The sequence below is a fragment of the Diadema antillarum genome, unplaced genomic scaffold (assembly GCF_040938485.1).
Source record: "Diadema antillarum isolate AM-2024a unplaced genomic scaffold, OU_Dant_1.0 seq00002577_RagTag, whole genome shotgun sequence".
NCBI lineage: Eukaryota > Metazoa > Echinodermata > Echinoidea > Diadematoida > Diadematidae > Diadema > Diadema antillarum.
Window position 1 is genome coordinate 20,726 of NW_027273177.1, and position 21,256 is coordinate 41,981.

The 21,256-nt window shown below is 36.9% G+C and overlaps 1 protein-coding gene across 1 annotated transcript; it reads left to right on the forward strand.

The window, feature by feature from the left end:
* The first annotated feature begins 431 nt into the window (after positions 1 to 431).
* Positions 432 to 19,416, forward strand: LOC139714973 (G-protein coupled receptor-associated protein LMBRD2-like). The gene is made up of 12 exons (XM_071626620.1): positions 432 to 1,078; positions 2,378 to 2,694; positions 5,694 to 5,861; positions 6,581 to 6,791; positions 7,255 to 7,404; positions 9,986 to 10,134; positions 10,835 to 11,084; positions 13,240 to 13,373; positions 14,052 to 14,160; positions 14,511 to 14,715; positions 16,412 to 16,585; positions 17,504 to 19,416. The coding sequence occupies exons 1-12, from the start codon at positions 905 to 907 to the stop codon at positions 17,719 to 17,721; spliced, it is 2,259 nt and encodes a 752-aa protein (XP_071482721.1). The 5' UTR covers positions 432 to 904; the 3' UTR covers positions 17,722 to 19,416.
* Positions 19,417 to 21,256: the final 1,840 nt, after the last annotated feature.

A 21,256-nucleotide genomic window follows, 5' to 3' on the forward strand; every position in this document is an offset into this window, starting at 1 on the left:
CGACGAGCTGTAGATCTATCCATGGTAGCCGCCATGTTACTGTTAGGCCGAGATCTAGCTAATTTACACCAGAATTAGATGCTCTTGTATCCAAGATCTGAGACACAATTTTCGTCACATCTATATACCGGCTATATGTACATAAATATCGCGGGCTTTCTAGCAGTAGCACTGAGCTGATTGATCGTCGCCTGCACAAAAAATGCAACTTGTTTTCATCAAACCTAAATTTAATTTCCTGTTATGAAAGTGATGTTTCGAAAAATTGTATGAAAAACAATTTTGACTAATTAATATATGAAATTTGTTTGCATAAAGACAGAATTTTAGAAAAAACAATATTTTAGTTAATTCATGATTGACCAATCACAGACGTTTTTACTTCATATTTCGGGTCATGTCGTATAAATCTCAACCAATCACGGTGCAGTTATTGAAACTTTGGGGAATCCCCCTCTTGCCACCCAATATTTCAAATATTGGTCGCCTCGGCAAAAAATATTGGTCGAGTTCAACAAACTTTCTAAGTGGGTCGGAGGTTATGAGGTGCGTCGACAAAATAACACTTGTATTTGGGCTCTAAAAATCCTCTGTATGTATATATTAATAGTGTATAATGTCAGATGATGACTTCTTCTCACTGTTGGTCGTTTTAACTCTGCAGGTTATCACCCTTACATCCACTCTTCAGTAGGACTCCACACAGATACAGCAAAACCTGAGTGAAAGCTAACATCCCATCATTGGGAGTGTAGGGCTGTATTACGTGTGCACACAAGTTACACCAAGGAGAAAAATTCAGGGCCTGGAAATCACAAGAATCCAATAATTGATGATCATCCAATGGTTCTTTTGATGAGATGATATTTATTTTGACGGTGAGGGAGAAAGTTGTTCTGTCACTATGAGTGTTGGGCCACTGGTGACAGAGATCCTATGTGTCTTTGTGCTTGCGGCCTACCTTCTCCACAAGTATGGTGACTGGCGCAAGCAACATCCTGTGGTTACCCTGACAACATTCATCTCCTGGTATTTCTCACTCATCATTGTCTTCATCTTACCGCTGGATGTCACAACAGTGAGGATGACTTGTTTTGATGTATTGCATTCTTTTTTTTTAAATGAAATATGGTGTACTAGTAAATTTCTCATGATTTGAAAGCTCCTTAAAGGACAAGTTCACCTTCATATTCAATGTACATAAAGGTCTAAGAGAATGCAGTTAATAGAACACATCAGTGAAAGTTTTTGAGGAAAATCAGACAATCTGTTCAAAAGTTATGAATTTTTCAGGTTTCGATGCCACCATTGCTGGATGAGAAGACTACTACAGCTTGTAATTTCACGTGCATAGAACTCAGAAAATGTAAAGAAAATTCAACTTACTTTCACTTTGCTTACGTAATGAAAGAGTACATTGTACTTGTCTTGCCTCTTTTAGAAGGCAAGGGGAATAATATTGCCTTGTAATATTTATCAGTAACAAGTCAAGGGAATGTGTACTTTTTTCAAAAAATAGAATTTTTGTGAAATTCTCCTTATATTTTCCTTATCTATCTATGCATGTGACATCATACACTGTCGTACCGCAATGACTTGACAGAAACATTAAAAATTCAAAACTTTTGAACCAATTGTCTGATTTTCCTCAATCTTTCAGTTACATTTACATGTGTTCTACTAATATTGCTGCATTGTCTCAATCCATGTACAAATATGAAGGTGAACTTAGTTCCCAGAAATATTACATTCTACAGTGATGTGATTACTTTGTTCTGCCTTTAAAATTAATCAGATTCTGGGAGAGATGTTCATAATAATACAATGACAACATTATGTTCACAAATAGCATGGAATCAATTTTTATAATGTACACTCACGTATGACTGAATCTGTGTTTCACGGTAGAAGTTAGCTCCATGGTACAATGTATGTAATGAACTACAGAATCAATAACAAAAATCAACTGAGCACTTCTTTACAACAGTGTCATAATTTTTTTTTCAACTTTGCTGATAAATTGCATACAACTAGTGTAAATGTGGCTAAATTGGGCTGCAATTCAGCTTGCACTCACCCATGCAAACTGTAATTTTTCATGCCAAAAATGAAAAATTTTGTGAAGTATAAGGTACACAATTTCAATGTAATGTATATCAGAATGTTCATCATGAACAGAAGATGTATTAAAGTCAGTTTTATGAGTAAACATGTACCTGTAGATTGTGAAGTGCCATATTCTTCATTTTTAATGCCAGAGTTATAATTGTGTAATGAAGTTTAGGGAAAATTGTTTAAGAAGATTGTCCAAACTTTATTAGATATTTCAAATGCCCTGTGCAAATTACTGTATGATACCTGTTTTTTCCCCCTCCAGACATTCTATCTACAATGCATAAGAGATACTGCACCTGCAGCACCACACTCCACCCTTGCCTCTCCACCTCACTACCATATTTTGACAACAGAGAAGCAAATGAAGCAGACACTGCCAGACCAAAACACAGTGCTGACAGGTTCAACAAAGGTAGTCCTGAATGGCACAACAAACCTAACAAATAAGGGTGATGCCATGAGCAGGAACAGGAGGAACTCTCCTACAGAGCAGTGCAAGAAGCCATGGAGTTATGTACCAGAGAACATTTTGCCAACCATATGGAAGATTGTTTACTGGACAACATTTGTACTAACATGGTAAGTTTAATCGCTTCTTTGAACTCATTTTAGCCATGTGTATGCAGTGATTTCATATTTTTCTGCAAATCTTTGTGAAGTCCAATATCTTCATGATTGTGTAGTACAAACGTGTATAAACTGCCTGCACTGCCCATCACAGGAGAGTAACTTGGTTGTGTGGACTATAAGTCTTTTGTGTATCTCTGCCATCAAAATGATATACAATTGCATGGTGCTACATCGTGTGTCAATTTGACACAAATGGCATAACTACAGTATGCATACAGCCCCCCCCAAAAAAAAAAACAAAAAACAAACAAACAAAAAACAAAAAACCTAATAACAACAACAAAACAACAAACATATATTAAAGCAAACAAACACACAAAAAAAAAACAAAAAAAAAGAAAAAAACAACAACATTGGAGTTGTGGAAAATGGATTTTGAGCTTTCTGATACCTACAATGTATGCTAGATTTAGCTTTCAACCCAACACTTGCTACATGTGTAGTGTAAACTGTGCACTTTGGCACTGAGTGCTCTGCCCAGAGATTGATCATACTATTAAAGTATAGCTGAGCCAGTGAAATATTTGCAGGCAATTTGAAGGAGAAAATTAAAGTCAAACAGTTATGCAGCTGTACACCTTGTACACACAGTTTAAAACACCACAGGAAAAAAAAAATAAATGCGTATGTATGTACACATAATGCACTGGCCTTCTGTGGTACAAATACATTGTCACTGTTCCCCCTGTTTGTATGTGGCAATGTTATACAAATGATGCACAGGATAGAGTGCGTTAGTGGAGATGTAGCGCACTCGAGGGTATTTACAATTGTGAAACATGCACGAGGCGAAATCCTGTGCATCATTTGTTTTATAAAATGGGTCGAAAACTAACAGCATTTTTCATGTACCTTTGTGGGTCAAGATGTCCGAAGATGTTCGTCCCAAACATTTACACACGTCGCACTTGGACATCCCGCACATATTAACTGTACGTACAAGAGTACTAGTAATGTAGTATACATACGCCACACATGTTATGCACACAAAAAAGGCTGGCCGGCAGCCCGAACTAGAAGTTGTTTACAGGATTGACAGCGCGTATAGAAGAGCGCGACGCACTTGTAACAACTGATTGAGTGCGCACTGCTAGTGTAAACATTGTGACGTCAGGCCGTACATGTTAGTGAGAAATTAATACAGGCACACGTGACTCATTTCAGCGCTTCCAATTGGCTACATTCTTGAACCCATTTTATAAAGATCAATATCTGTAGACGATATCTAGAGAGATATTGTGCCTGGTAGAAGGTCTTGCTCTTTATCATTGCATGTTGTGAAATTGTTCATCATGTTTAGTATAGAAATCACTCCACTCTGATTATGACCTTACAATTGAGAGCACACACCTGTTGAAAACTGTGCACACATTTATTGGTCTAGAATAGATTTTCATCACAAGTATGCAAATTAGTTTAAATATGACTTTTATCAACAGCTGGCATACTTTTGTAGGTTCTCACTGAAGCTGTTTTCAGCCATATGCTGCAATGCGATATCAAAAAGATGAATACAGGCTACAAAAGGGTGGTAATCTCTTCCTCTTACCCATGGGGTTCATATGATTATTTCCCAAACTTTCACCTTTTGTTGTTCAGTATCTTTTCTATGCCTCCACCATGAAGTGTCGCTTGAGGCATAATGTTTTCAGGTTGTCTGTCCGTCCATTCGTCCGTCCTTGCTTCCTTCCGTCCTTTTGTCGTCCCTAATCATTTTTTTTTTTTGAAAGTGTAGCTTAAGAATTGTTAGATAGAAGTATCCAAATGAAACTTGGCAGATAAACATGTGAACTGTTAAAATGTTTTTACATGCATAGAATGATACTGACGACGTCATGTTAATGAACAGAAAACAAAACCTGCGACTCTGAAATGCAAGAGCATTCTCGCGATAACTACATTTACAATTTGTTTTTTCTTGATGTTTATTATGGAATATTTCAGATTTGGCAAATCATGTGTCATAGATGGTGCCTTTAAATTGTCATCAGCATGCTAATTAGTCTACACTTTTGAGAAGAGAGAGATTAAGACAAATTTATGCAACTAGGGAGATCATTTGCACTATTGTACCAATGCTGTGTTTAGTGTAACTCGTATGGATTGAAAGCTGTGACTAAAATTTTCATTCTATCATTCTATGACAAATGTTTGATATAAATCACATGTACCGGTACATGTATTATATGGTGAGAGTTTAATCACAATTTAAGGTCGAAGGTCAGGTAAACATGCTAAAATTTCACTTTTTATGCTGAAATGAAACTATTTCTCCATACCTTGATGATTGCTCAAAGTTGTACACTTAATAAAACTAGAGATGGGTGCACTACTAAACAGTGATTCTGTAGGGAAAGATTTTGGCCGTGATGTCAAACGTTGAGGGAAAATTTTAAAATGTCATGGTATTATTTCCTGTATTTTGACTTGCGGTCTGAAACAATTTAGCCATCCATCCAAATGAAACCAAGTTCAAGGAAAGTAACCATCTACACATTTTTGACAAACATGTCATTTTAATTTTTTTGCCAGTAATGTGAAGTTGTCGTCTCACATTGTCAAGATGTATTCTAGACCTATAGGGAGAACCATGCATTACGGTAGAGACGTACGTGTACCAGTTGCCATGCTATGTAGATTTTATGTGCGTCATGAACTTTAACTGATTTAAGCATTGAACTCAAATGAATTCTACAGCTTTGAGCTATGACTGCAAAAGTCACACCACAGCCACAATTTGTCCATCAACTAAAGATGCCGGTCAAGTTTGAATATACAGTAGTTTTTGATGAAATGCAACAAGGTCAAAGGTCAAATTTTCAATGAACTTACATTGAAAAACATATATTCTAAGATACTCATAAATTGTGATATGCAGGCAATACATTGCTTGCCATTTGTCTTTTATTTTATTTTCCTTTTGTTTTTGTTTTTGTCTCTCATTCTAGGCTGATCATGCCATTTATGAAGTCTTACACAAATGCAGGGGACTTCACTGTCATGGGCAAATTGAAGACAATTATGGTTCAGAATGCCATCTGGTATGGCAGCTACCTTCTCATTTTTGGAGTTCTGCTTATCTGTGTTGCTGCCAAACCAGAGCTCCACCTTAGTGGGTAAGGAGAGTCCAACACCGTGATATACAGCTTTGGTACTCACAGTTGTACTATAGCAACTGATCTGTCATCCTTCACAAGTTTCATAAGTGCCATATTTTCTCTCTTAGGGTGTTATTTTTTATTCAGACTCTTCATGTGGTTATTCCAAGTTTTAGGATATTCAAATTGAAAATTGAAGGGTATTACAAAAAATGGAATAGAATAGTTTATGTATTTCAAATGTTCAAAAAAGAAGAAGAAATGTTAATTTCTTGGATGTTGGTACAATTACTGATTATTCTGTAGCTGCCCCTCAAACTCCTAAGACTCATGGTTTGCATTTAATGACTTTTAATTGGTTCTTTTTTTTTTTTGGTTCTGTTTTTTTTTTTTTTTTTTTTTTGGGGGGGGGGGGCTAAAGGAGAAAAAAATAAAGAAAAGGAATTGGATGTCTTTGTAGAATTTTACGTAAGATCGTAGGAGCTTTGTATGTGATGAGAAGTTGTAGTAAATTAAAATACAAGTATCGTGCTTGACGCAATTCAGTAGGATGAGCAATTATGATTTCACCAGGAGACATTTATGTGAGGTAAGACTGTCTAGTGTGGACACACTCAGTTTCCTCTTGTTGAAGTTAAGGACTAGAAAGATAACATAAAACATACAAACAGGAAATACATACAAAAATGAGGAGTGAATATTAAAATAAGTGAACACAAGTGATATTCTGTCCCTAGCCAACAGTTACAGGTTATTGGAATCACAGCCAGCAATACATGGGGACTCTTCCTACTGGTACTGCTACTTGGCTATGGCCTGGTGGAGGTACCCCGACAGTACTGGATGGAGTCCAAACAAGGTTACCTTCTCCACCACACCTACTTCTTGCTTGCCAAACTCAGTACAGAGAAGTCTGAGGCAGAGGAAAACCTTGAGGACATCCTTGAGGTGAGTCAGTTAGTGAGGAATGGGATTTTGTTGCATTACAAAACCAGTCATCGTGGCTCAAACTTTGCATCATATCAATTATCATGCATAACTTTTGCTAAGATCTTATTTTGTTGGTTACAAATACTGAGCATTTGTAGTATTTGGCTATTTTAGTAGCAGAACCAATACATTATTCACTTGTTACAACTATTTTATACAGAACAGGATCCAGTCCATGCAACCTGTAAAAAAAAAAAATAAAATAAGATTTTCAGGTCCAAAATTATTTTTGTTATATATTCTAGCCTTAACTTCATTCTGAGTTGTGTAGTGTATATGGCATAGATAAATTAATGTGTCCATAATCAAAGCAGATTGTGGATTGATAGGACAAAGTGATAAGACATTCAAATTCCTAGTTTGAACCTTTTGAAGGAAATGAATTCCATTGTACCTCTTCACCCATATAATACTCCTACAGGACATTAGGCGAGCCTCTGATGCAGTGAGGTACAACCATCCATTGCGCAAACATGTCAACACTGTTGTTTCTAAATGCCCAGAGGAGTTCCAGGATTCCTTGACTAAACACCTTGATGACTATCAGGATTACGAGCAGCAACAGATACAGGTGGGCAGATGTCTGAGATACACCCCAGACAGTGTCAGTGATTGGGATTCCCACTGCATTGTATTTTTGAGCCAGCCTTTTGAAAAAAGGAAATGATGTACAGAGGGGCAGTGCACACAAGACACAGAGACTCCCTAACATGTTTCTTAATGTATCATCATCAAAATGCTTGAGCAAGTTTTGTTCCAAATGTTAAAAAAAAAATTGTCATGATAATAGGTAAAGGCGAAAATGAGCTAGCTCAAGAATTATGGGAAGATGTAATATACATTAAAAAGAATTCAGTGGAATGTTGTTTGTTAACTCTTAACGTGCCATGGTCGCCGAACGGCGACCTTAGTCCTGACGTGCCATGGTCGCCGATCGGCGACTAAGAAGAGCGAGAAAAGCATTGGTCATTTAAGTTCTTGTGGTACCGTAATGCGTTACACCAAGAAACTGCCACTGATATGTGCTGGTAGCTGATTAGCATAGCCATCGTTTGCACTAAAAATATGAGCATGCTTACATTGGAAAATTTTGAGTAAATACATGATTTTTCAGCTAGATGTATTTTTTTTCGCGTCGGGAAAATCCGCAGCGAGCGCACCCTCTGCGAGATGTGTATGGATCAAAAGTCTCATTGGTAAACCACGCGTGTGTATGCTATTGAATCTGCGTGTATTGTCTATGCGGTTCCACTCACATTGTTCCGCTTGGACGCTGTCCTGCGGGAAGCTGCTTTGATTTTGTCCCTCAAAGAGGGTCAGCTTAGGTTCGTTGGTCAAGTCTTTCATCCTTTTGTTTTGGTGAACGTCACTAATCGTCCCCACGCTAGCCTAGGAATTGCGAGGGGACAAAGGCCTGCCGATTTCAATAGAGTACCCCGCCCGCAGTCCGCTTAGACAAAAGGAGGATTAGTAGGTTTTTCCTTCTCAAGTGGACAAAAGACACTCTTGAAGGGCCCGGGACAATTACTTTAGTTTCAAATACAGGATCTGGGACTAAAGGACTCAGATTTGGGAATGAATTTCTGAATCGGAAAGAGAAATTGCTAAGACAAAATAAACTGCCAGTATCTTAAAAATCATACAATTCTAGAAGGCAATTTTGTAATCATTTGAAAGAGGAGATGTTGCTCTAAAACTTTCTCACAGAGTCAAGGGAGCGTTCTATTGAAGAAAAAACACGGCTGACTCTTTTTTTCCCATACTACACAAAAATATGTAATAATTTTTTGATGTGTCAATTATTTCTGCAATATTTCAGGATCAGGTAGATATTATGGCAAACTGACAACACGACGCGAAAGTACAAACATTTCTTGATACATGTTGTGTAGACCTCAATTCAAAACAGTGAGTAGATTCAGAGATATGGCGGTTTTAAATTTCATTGTCAGTCCAGTTTTGAAACGTTCTGGCGTTAAGTAAAAACCTCTGGCACGTTAGGGGTTTTGGGCCTGGCACATTAAGAGTTAATAATTAGTAGGCTGCTAGAGAGGTTAGCGTTAGTCCATGGATTTGTAGATATATTTGCTTCCATGTAAATGGGGAATACTTGAAAATTGTATCATAAATTGAAAGTAGCAACTACACTCGGCAAAAAAAGAAAGTAAACACTTTTTTGAGGTCATATTTTTCATAGAAGATTTTTATGAAAATCAATGTATTATATACCATATTAAAGGTAATTTAATTGGCTATTAAGCTAATAGGTTAATTAAAAAGAAAACTTTACACATGAGTGAGCACATTCGTTTTTGTCCCCCTAATGCACAAAATTAAAAATTGCAAAAATTGACATGTTCTCTTTTATTTGCAAGTGCCCTTCACGATAACATTGACAACAAAAGACCAGTTTAACACAATGAGAGACATGAGTGAAATAGGAAAAATAAGTTCTTGTTCTCTTCATCTCTTCATAACCTGAAAAACAAAGTGGGAAACTAAAGGGGAAAAATAAGAATCTTCTGTCAAGTCAAACTTCAAATGACATAGGGAATAAGAAGCATTAAAATGATTAAATGAGCTGAATTTCTTTTATTAATCCATGTAACAATTTCAAGAAGCAAACATTATTTACAATTTCCTAATTTGAAAAAAAAAAACTCAAATTTCTACCAGTTTTGTTAATTATTACTTCTTCTCTTATTTCATTTGAATTCAGATTTGATGTAAGAGTCTGTATTTTCCTCCATTATTTTTAGCCTTCATTGATCTTTTGGGCTTTAAAGATATAATAGAAATCAAAAGTTTATTTTTGCAATCTAATTCATGTTTCTTTTTGTGTGAGATTTGTTGTTTGTTCTTATTGTTCTATGGAAGAGCACATATGCATGAATGACAACTTGTTTAGTTTTGTAAGTTTTACTTTTGTGCCCTGGAAGAGAAAAACAATGGTGTTCACTCATGCGTAAAGTTTCCTTTTTGTTTACCTATCAGGTTCATAGCCAATTACATTACCTCCAATATGGTATATAATACATTAGTTTTCAGCCAAATTTTCTATGAGAAATCTAAACTTGAAAAAGCATAAGTTTACTTTCTTTTTTTGCTGAGTGTAGATACATGTATGTGTATTGCTTCTGTGTCTCTGTCAGCCTCCATCAGAGAAGGAGTTGGTTCGACTTCACAGCAAAGTGATCTTTGCCATGCAAGCCAAGCATCGGGCTGACACCCAGTGGAGGGTGCTGGTCAATAAGGCTTTCTTTTATGAGGATCTCCAGCGCAATGAGAAGAGCTCTAATCCGTGAGTGTTTCCCATTTACAGTGTTCCTAGCTGTCTAACATTAACTTGCTGGAATGTTATGCTGTAAATATTCAGTTAATTATCGTTTATTATTTTTTATAAAAGCCAGTGGTGTACAATGTATGGCTGTTAGCCTGATGTCATGTGTCTCGCAGCTTGTACACAATAAAACACTCACTTTTGACCATATGACTGCAATGAGCATGAGAAAAGTGTGAAGGGAACTGAAGGAAGCTTTGCAACTGAATGAACAGTGCACTCTACCAGACAATGAGAAATCTGTGAACTTTTTGTGATATGTGTAACAGTGCACTCTGCCAGACAATGAGAAATCTGTGAACTTTTTGTGATATGTGTAAAAACAAGAATGGTCTGCTCATTTACACATGATATTAACAGAGAACAGTGTCTGACAAGACAGTTTCAGAGAATTAGTTTCTATCACTTCTCTTCATCTTACAACCTGTATTTATGAATTCCTTAAAGGAAACTCTTGAAAAAACTCACAAACATTCCCATTAGTAATATCTTATTTGATATCACCTGCAATATTTGATCTTCATGAATGCATTGTTCCTTTCATGTAAGAGATAAGAATTTAACATTTAATACCAATGTGCATGATCTTACAGCTATGAGCTGTATGGGTAGGATGCATGAATTATTGATTGTATGTGTATGTATTATGTCTGATACACAGTCAATTCAGGCACACCTTTGACCCCAACTTCAATGCTGTGGAGCGTATGGTGTGCACACCAACAGTAGAGTGGTATTGGCGTCTGTGGTTTCTTCCCATCGCCATGAAGGTCCTTGCGGTCATCTTGGCTCTCTTTTCCCTCATGGTCATCTGGTCAGAGATGACCTTTTTCAGCATTAAGCCAGTCCTCTCCCTTTTTGCCATCTTCGTGGACAAAGCAAATGAAAATTATAATTTCTTGTGCATTGAGGTGAGATTAATGTGAGATATATGTTCTGGGCCCCATTGCATACAACTCTGGTAAATTTACAATCAATAGAAACTCTGCAATCAATGGTAACTACCATAGCAACACTGTTCCATATTGTCAATTAAAGCCACAAAATCACTGATGGTTTAATGCCATTGATTGTACAGTTAGCATATTGTAGTTTTATGCTATGGGGCCCAGATGTACAAGTCGTCCTGTTATTATTTGTTGAGAGATTTCTTCTGTCATGACTAGAAGTTGTTGACAGACATACCAACCAGCATGTATTATAAGGTTGTGAGTTCCACCCTGCCTGAACCATAACATTGAAGCCTTTAAGACTCTCCTTTGATAATTTGCTTTAAGATTGTCAGTAGGAAATAACTGGAGGGTGGGTAGGAATGGTCAGTGCTGTATGGAGAAACAAGGGACCTTTTCTGGGGACAGAAAGAAGTGCATGTTAAGACACTGTCTCTTGTTTGTTCTATTCAAATATGTGCATCAAAGCGTGTGCTCATAGGTAACACTTGACTCCAGATGAGATTCTTTGGCTGTTTGTGTACTCGCATAAAGATCAGTGACAAAGCTGTACACAGTTTGTTATGGGGATTTGAGTCAGGTCAGCCTTCCCATTGCATGGTATGCCCGTTCCCCCGCGTCTTTATTAAACCAGTTCAGAGTTAGCTCATGTGCACCTTGGTACAAATGACCTTTCATTTTCTTTAGTTGGTTCGGCACTTCACTTGTTTTCAAAGTGACATAATGCATAAGCTTGCCCAATATAACGATTTATGGAATGAATCAATTATGTTAAAGGATGAACATGCGTTGACCAGGTGACCAGAATGGTCTGTCAATCAACACCTTGGAAAGCATTCATTGCATTATTTTATTAACAATCTCTTTTTATTGATATTGCAAAATGCCACTTTTGCTGTCAGGTGGTTGTGCTGGCAAGTACTATTTAGGATTACTTGAATAATCATTACATCCCTGATGCTTATCTCGGTGAATGTAAAAAACCAACATGCCCTGTTGGTATGATTGACCTTTTTCTGCTTACTGTATACGCTATAATTTTCGCGTACATAAAGTTTCGCGAATTGCCGCTGTCACACATTTTCGCGAGTGGTTAAATTCGCGATTGGGGGACCAGAGAAAATATGAAGTGGCAAAGAAAGTGTGAATTTTCAACTTACTAGCAAATAAGAATGATACTAGTTATACACTGATGAAAAAAACTTACCAAACTCTGCTAATTAGTAAGTTAGAATTCAACATTTTTTAAGTGGTTAAGTCCATCGCGCTAGATTTCTGACGAGTGGTCCCCTTGCGATAATGGATTGGCTCTCTACAGTATTTGTAAGTAGACGTGGACGTGCTATATGTACGTAAACAAGCTTAGCCAGTACAGTATATGGTCTGTTCGGTAAGCCATGACATGGTATACTACTAGTACTGAAATTTTCGTATCATCAAGGCAAGGGATTCAATTTGGAAGGTAATATTTTCGCGTGTTGTTAAATTTGCGAATAGCTCCCGACTCGCGAAATTCGCGAAAATAAAACCCCCGCGAAATATATAGCATATACAGTATATGCAAAGTGAAACCCTGAACTGGCTTATTATTGCAATACAGCTTCACTAGAGGGAGTTTCCTTCTGTGGTACATAAGACTGCTGCTCTTGATATACACCCTTCTTCTGAAACCATCATTTATCTCCAGGCCATCCTGCATGTGTTTATAATGTGTACATAGTGAAAATAATGCTTGTGTAATTTGGAGGTATTGACATTATTTGAGTTTGTAGGATCTCATATAGGGATTTCTGTTCTGTTTTGCCGTGAAACTCGTGATGATGATATGATCTGTTGTGAGTCATAGATACAAAATCTCCAAGTTACCAAATGCAGGCAATCAGAGAATGTGAAAACGAGATTCAAGTAGTGCTTCATGGCTGACTACCCTTATGACTTCATGAGTAGACTTCTGCCATAGCTCCTACATCTACCATTCTTTTCATGTAGTATTCCTGTTGGCAGTTTGTTACTACACTAATCAGTGCTGCTTTGAGACAGTGAAACCAAAGGAATTAACATTTGATTGGACTAGTTTACAACTGGATCTACAAATTCCTTTTCATCCCTGTCTCAGGTGCTGTGCATCCTCATCATTGCTTACCTGTGTGTTTGCTCCTACTACACTGTCTTCAAAGTGCGCGTCTTTAATTTTTACTACCTGGCTCCTCACCACCAGACCGATGAAAACAGTCTCCTCTTCTGTGGCATGTAGGTATACCATTCCTCAGTGGTAAAGGCAACATGGAATGTGTGTCTGTCTGTGTTTGGGTAAGGGGCGGATTTAGGAAATTAGATGATGATAAAAGTGTTAATAAATTGGCTTGGAAATGTACATACCTAATACACTGCAAACATGATTGTTACTGAGTTTCTAGGAAGAATTAATTCACCTTCCTTTGGATAGGATAAAAAATGATGTCCTTGTTTTTCTCTTAAGCAAATCTATCACAAAATGATAAGTAGAGTCCTCACAAATGTCTTTGTCAGTGAGCATTGTATATACAGAGTGTATCAGTGGAGAAGAGTAAGATTCAATGAATACTAAACAGTTCTGTGTGAGTGACAGAATAGTGACAGCTGTATGTTACCATAGCAACAATCTTAGATCGCCTGTTAGCCCTGTATGATATATTATTGAATGACATACTAACATTCAACTGATCATCTTCCTCAGAATTTGTGCGGAATCAGCATGCTTTGCTTTGAGGTTTCGTTTGTGTGCTTTGTTTTGCTTTATTTGCGTGTTTATATGTCAGGGCTTTCAGTGCATATAGCTATTGGGGTCTTATTAAGATTGTGCATCAGACCACTGAAGATATGGGCCCTAGGTATATCAAGTTAAAAGTCTGCCATATTCAGTTTGTCATTCCCATATTTCCTGGCCAGGATGCTTTGTCGCTTGACTCCTCCGTTGTGCCTCAATTTTCTTGGAATGATCCACTTGGATGATCATGTGACTGGCAAAGAGAATCTAGTTGAGACATCGTACACATTGGTGAGTCTTGGGAAAATTGTTTTTTTTTAATGTAAACCAACAAAGGGGAGATATGCCCAGTGATATGAAAGTTTTGTCCAAGGAGAGAAACAGTGAGACAAGAATAGCTTTTTATCTCGAATTTGTAGTCCTCAAACTTCAATTATTGAGGGCCTCTTATTGTCTTACTTCATGCTGCTTTTTTTTTCTCCACCCGATATCAGTGTCTGTCAGATTTTATCAGTGCTATTTTGCTACTCAATATTGATATTGTGGTCATGCTGGTGTGTACTTATGTATCTGTGTGTAGATATTCTCAAATACAGTGAGAGACTACAATCAATGTCTCCTACTTCTTTATGTGATGACAGATAATGGGTCGTCATATTGACGTGCTGCCCTTCATGGCGTCTGGTTTCTACATCTACTATCCTATCCTTGTGGCCCTGCTCTGCCTTGCTACATACTTTGACCTAGGAAGCCGCTGCCTCTCCTGCCTTGGCTTCCAACAGTTTGTAGGTGATGATGACATGACCAATGACCTGGTGGACGAGGGCAGAGAACTTATGAAGAGAGGTCAGTTTGTGCTCTGTGACTTATTTGGAGTAGGAGGCAGGGGCAAGAAATGCAACTTTCATGTACAAAGTATCTGCAATGACATTTTTTAAAACTCTTTGTAGAGATACCAGTCGTCACACCTGTACAGTTTACAGTGTGAAGCTTACATATGCAGTGTCTGTCATCCAAAATGAACATGACTTTGTTGAAGAAGTTAGAGTAATTGAATTTCATAATGACAGTGTTGCAAATTACAGAGAGATTCTTTTTTTTTTTTTTTTTTTTTTTTTTTTTAGAAAGCAAAGCAATACGGCTGCTATTGTAGGAATTAAAACTGAAAAATGTGAGTATTTTGAGAGCAATGCATTTACTCCAGGGAGACCAAGAACAATTTGGTCTGAAGACGTTACATTTACTTTGGGAGACCCATGATTCATAATTTCAGAAGGAATTCATAAAGTTGTTTTTCTTTGTTTTGTTTTGTTTTTTTCAAAAAAAAAAGATGGGAGGGAACAATTCCCATTGCTTTATTCAAGAAGATTTTGCAGTACCTACTGTAGGTACTGCAAAATCTTCTTGAATAAAGCAATGGGAATTGTTCCCTCCCATCTTTTTTTTTGTTGTAACCCACGGCTGTCAGATGGTAAAACGGTCTATCTCGAAAATTGCTGTTCTGAGAAAAATGACTTTAAAGTTTAGAGGTTTGAGCTTTTTTAGGAGATGGGTATAATGCATTTTTAGCAATGGGACAAGAAGAAGCATATTTAACACTGATAACTGAGAAGAATTTTGTGCTTATTTAGGGTTTTAATTATAAAATAAATGAGATTTTTGTGCAGATAGACTGTTTAACCACAGCACATGTATACACTCCCGCTACACATCATCAGATGGTAAAATGGTCTATCTTCTAGATAGAACACAAACACTATTGCCATACTATGGTGAAATGGTCTATCTTTTAGTTAGACCATTTTACCGTTTTATCTTGTGGTTTTAAAGTGGTCTATCTTCTTGACAGACCATTTCACAGCCGTGAGGTGGTAAATTGGTCTAACTCGAAGATAGACCCTTTTACCATCTGACAGCGATGATTAAAAAATCTCAGTTAAGAAGGTTAAAAGGTTTATGTAAAAGATAGCTCGTTTTACCTCCAAACGATTATTACCGTCAATGGGCCAACTTCTATGTAAACTGGTCTAACTCGAAGATAGACCATTTTACGATCTGACAGCGATGATTTAAAAAATCTCAGGTAAGAAGGTTATATGGTTTATGTAAAAGATAGCTCGTTTTACCTCCAAACAATATTACCGACAATGGGCTAACTCAAAGATAGACTGTTTTACCATCAAATCTGAAGGAAAAATACAAAAAAGTACCAAGATAGCGGAAATTATCTCTTAAACAAGACATGATGGGATTTTCTTGATAGCACCATTAGAAAGAGCGCCCTCACATGTTCCGGAAAGTGAATTTACCTCAAAAAGTCAAATTTTCGAGTTTGACTGTTTTACCATCTGATGGTCGCCCAGTGCACAGGTTTAGAAAAAAGAAGAAAAAAAAAAAAACACTTCAAAAATTAAATATAATGGCAAATTCTAAAAACCGCATCATACGATGAATGCATCATATGATGAATGCATCAACTCTTTCTTGGTAATTAGCAAGAATGATAATAGTTATCTTCTCCTTTTTTTTCTTTTTTGAGTAGAGCGTAGAAAGAAGGAAAGAGCAGCCTACAGTGAAGAGAGGAAAAAGACTTTCTCCAAGTTCAGCATGCAGGACACTGCGGAGGCCAACCGCAACAGTCGACGGTTCAACAACCGAGGTTCAGACAATGATGGCAACACAGGAATGGCTAGTTACAGTGCTGGGTCCTCCAAAGGTTTGTTACCAGTCATATGATTCATGGTAGATTATTACATACACTATTGTGAAACATATTCCTCAGTTTAAATGAAGAAAAGAGACTTTTTTTTCACTGTAATTTCACTTGAAATACACTACTGTACAGATGAGTGAGTTGAAGAAATATGATTTAACCAAGAAATGTGTGCATACAATGTAGTGATGGAAACTATGGTACTGTAAATAATGTGTAGTTTGAGAATATAGCTATGTGCACTGAATGTTATGCATTTCCTCAAGGAAATGGGAAGAAATATAGAGAAACAGTAATATTCTCATTCCCCCCCCCCCCAAAAAAAAAAAAAAAAAAAAAAAAAAAAAATCATTATCTTTGAAGGTTGGCATTGTGTTTTCGTAACACACAACCCTAAGTCATACCTTATGAGTCTATTTGTGATGCCCAAATACATTAATGAACATATGAAAACAGTATACTCACAAATGTGCACCTCACCAAGTTCCCTCAGACTAGTACTACAACATTGCATGGCTGTACATGTCTATGGCATTTTCCATGTGCGAGTTGTGTTTAGGTTGTATCATAGAACCAGTAAATGCACTATAAAATTTGAGCACATCAACTGTACATTAGTATTTACCATCATGATGATGTAGTTTGTTATGAAAGAAGATTGCCACATATTGGATAACCCAGTAGCGGATCCAGGCAGGGGTGCACTGGATGTGCGCCCCTCTTTATTATTTTTTTAAATGACAAAAGAAACAAAGATAAAAGAAAATAGAGGGGGGTGCGTGCCCCCCCCCCCTCTTAATTTTGTAAAGGTGCCACCCTTTATGGATTTCCTGGTTCTTCCCCTGATATCCAAGTGCAGTGTTAAAGTGAAATCTTCTGTTAAAACTATAACGTGCTCTCTCATTTTATTTGGACCATCAGCAAAATTTACCAGGCACCAGCAAGCAGAAGACAAAGTAGAAATTCTTGCTGATGCTGAGCCAATTGATTACAACGAAGAACATGCCTCGCAGTACATGGAAGACTTGAGCAGTTTTTCAGGCCGTAATCAGGCAAGTAATGGAAGAGCAGCACCATCGAGACGTGGTCCAAGCTTCAGTGTAAATGCCAAACCTAAGAACATATTTGATGATGTCTAGTTTTGTGTTGTAGAAAGAAATGGGATATTGATAGTATTATACGTACAGTCTGTGCAAGTGTACTGCATTATCTTGTGTTCATTTCTGTTCCAGATCATAGTGTTGTGGCATACACAGCAGCAAGCCTCAAGTCTCAAAGTTTTTGATAAGTTGTGAAAATTATGAAGTAATTCTGATAATCACAATGTTGCTTTTGTTTGGTAAATTGGAATCTAGCACTAATGAACATTTGTTAATAGACTTTGGTAAAGTGTTCACTTTAATTGCAGTAGATCAAACGGTGGTATTCATGAAAGTAGATTAATTTCTGAAGTTTTTCAGGATAATGTTATTATTTTTTCCCCCATTTTACATAGTATCAAGTGTAGAACTTTCCTTTATGCACAGACTATTTGAAGTCATGTGATGAAATGATGATTTGTTTCATTACTGGATTAAGGGAAGTAATCAATCGATGATGAAAAGTGTTTTTAAACGTTCATAGGAAATTCTTTTGATAGAGATAAAACAACAAATCAGACTGCATGTGCTTTATGTGTGTGGATTGAAGGAGGCCACGAATAGTCGCATGTGCTAATATTGGACACATGTTAGGTACCACTGGACCCATCAGAATGGATACAGATATTAGCTGCTGCAAAGAAAAGAGTAGGTAAAAGTGTAATCGAAATATTTGATAACGGATTACATTGTAGCTCCTTTTACAGAAGGCTTGTAGTCAATATTCTTGTTGGGATTTGTTTAAACTAATAGACAAGAACTGATACATTGCAAAGAGCATAATATTCACATTCTCAATAGTATGTTATTCCACAACTTCTCTTAACTCTAGATATTCATAATGTTACTAGTTTATCCAGCTCCAAAAGTCAACAATGTGACAAGAAAGTAAACGTAGTGTCCAATAAGCAATTGTGAAAAAATGTATGTACTAAATCGACATTGATATTTGCCTACTAACTTCAAACTTTAGATTATATTTGGAGCACATTCTTATACTTATTTTGGATTGAATAAGTACTACTTCAAAGGATTGATTGTGTTATACAAATATTTTCTTTTGTTTTCAAAATTTTAATGATTTTAAAATCAGGAGTTTGAAGAAATATGCTTGAAAGGAATATTACATTCTCAATTGCAAAAACAAATTTCAGCACTCAAAACTCTCCCTTGGAAAGAGAAAACTTTTGTTCAGCTCTGATGTGGCTATGAGTTATATGTGAAACATGGTACTTAATAGTTGTTTATCAGACTGTTTGATATAATTGTCTTTCATTGAGTAATTTTTCCACATTATGCAGTGCTGTTTTTCTTATTTGTTATGTTGAGTTAAACCCTCAATGAAGAAACAATCTAGTTACTGGTGTCTCTCGCCAACAGCAGAATCAAGTCAATATCTACATCATTAACAACCAAGAGAGCATAGTTATTACTCATTCAGAATTTATTCAGGTGTTACCAACTAGGCAATATTGAATTCCCCAGGATTTCCATGGCTTTGTATGTCGTAATATCAACTTTCACTCACTCCTGATCATGGGTGGTGTGATGTTATTGTCTTCGTACCATATCAATGCCTAACCATGCTAGGCTCTGTTTCTGAAAGGCTTTTTGTTACTGTACATGACATGTGCGGTTCATACCTTGGCCACTTCTCAGTGATAAGCAGGCATCTCTGAGAAAGGCTACTCATTGCCATGGTATCTACTCTTACATTACACTCTTGCAGTGATTACAAACAGAGTTAAGACCCCGGTTTGTTCATAATAGCAGGGACACTGCTTTTATGTGCTGATACATGGTAAGAACATGGAATATTGGTATAATATGTATTTGACTGAACTGTAGCCAGTATCATTTACTGTGGTGTTTTGTTCTTTCCTCATATTATCATTGTCTTGCCTAACAGCTTACATCTCAAGGAAAGGTTTGCCAGTGCCAAAGTGTGTGCACACATGAATAGATTTTTGATAGCATTTGTGTGATTTACTAACTGATGCCAGTCAGTAGTTCACCAAATACTCATCTAGCTATGCCTTTGTCCATGGTGTCAACATTATTGATATACTGTACAACCATTATCTGCACTTTGCTGCTCTCTGCTGTGCATTCTTTGCTTTCACAATTTAACGATCATAGGTTTTGTTCTTGATAACCTGACTTGGTTATATTAAGAGAAATTTGCACCTCTAGGATTTACTTGCTGTAATGACACATCCTGATCTCCTTTCAGTGTGATATTTGTTACTAATTTATGCATTGCCCCGTAGGTATGATAAGATGATCAGGTATAAATTCGGAACAAGACAACACACATACTGATCTAAACACACACACACACACACACACAAAGAAACTACTATTCATATTCACAAAGAGAATGAATGAGACAGTCCTCTGGTTAAAAATGTCAACAATATTTGACATCTTTATAGGAATTGGTCATTTAAGTGAGGAAAACTGTTGTTGTGATTCTACAGGTAAAAAATGTATGATAATTGTTCCTGTGAACATTACTATTGAAATGGCTTGTGATATTGCAAGACCAGGAGACTAGTCAGAATAGGCAAACATTTATCTCAAGCCTAATAGTGCCATTTGAATACCTATTGCATCTCTCTCTCTCTTTTATTATACACTGCAAGCTTTTACTTTGAGGTATTTATGGTAAATGAAGTAATCAAAAGGGAAATGGTGTTAAAAGTACCAGGTTACTGGTATATGATTTTTACTCATCTATCTCCACCTTCCTGGCCCATATTAAGGATCTAGATCAGTCTAAAAAATGTTTGAATGAATGGTGTCAGAAAGCTATGACCAAGGTACGTGTATGATGAACTTGAAGACCATCTGGTCGTGTAATGCTAACCAATGCAAATTACCCTAAGCAATTAAATCCCAAGACAAGTTCATGAAGTGACATGAGCCAGAAAGTAGGACCATTTTGGTCTCTATGAATAGAGAGTACCTGGTAAAGCAAGAATAAGGAAGGCCTGCCAAGGTTAACCCGTTGAGGACGAGTCCTGAGTATACTAGGGCAGGGGTCTGTGGGAAATGCATGTTGTAGCAAAATTAATCCATCCTCAATGGGTTAAGTTATTACAAGTACCCAGGGAAAGCTAAGGAGTTTTAACCAATTCAAAAGCAGTACTAGACTGATAAAGAAGTGTAGTGGTAGTGTGTGATGCCTATGATACAGAAGAGCTGAATGGGTGATTCCTCCATGGATATTAATTGGCGATTCAGATGCACAACATTGAATTGTGTGTAAAGTGGGGTGTTCCATTCCTGTCATTTGCAATGGTTCTTAGAGGTGAAAAAAAAACCCATGTTATTTTTTTTTTTTTAAATGTTGAATGTTGCTTTTTTAGTTGTAGCAAAGACTGCATGTGTGTCAGTGTGTATGTGTGTGTGTGTGTTTGTGTGGAATTCATGATTTCTACCTCCCATTCCATCTAGACAAAGTGAGTATTTATATACAGTATATCTGCTAGGGTGCTATATTCTATTGCATATGAATTGTGCAAGCAGAAAT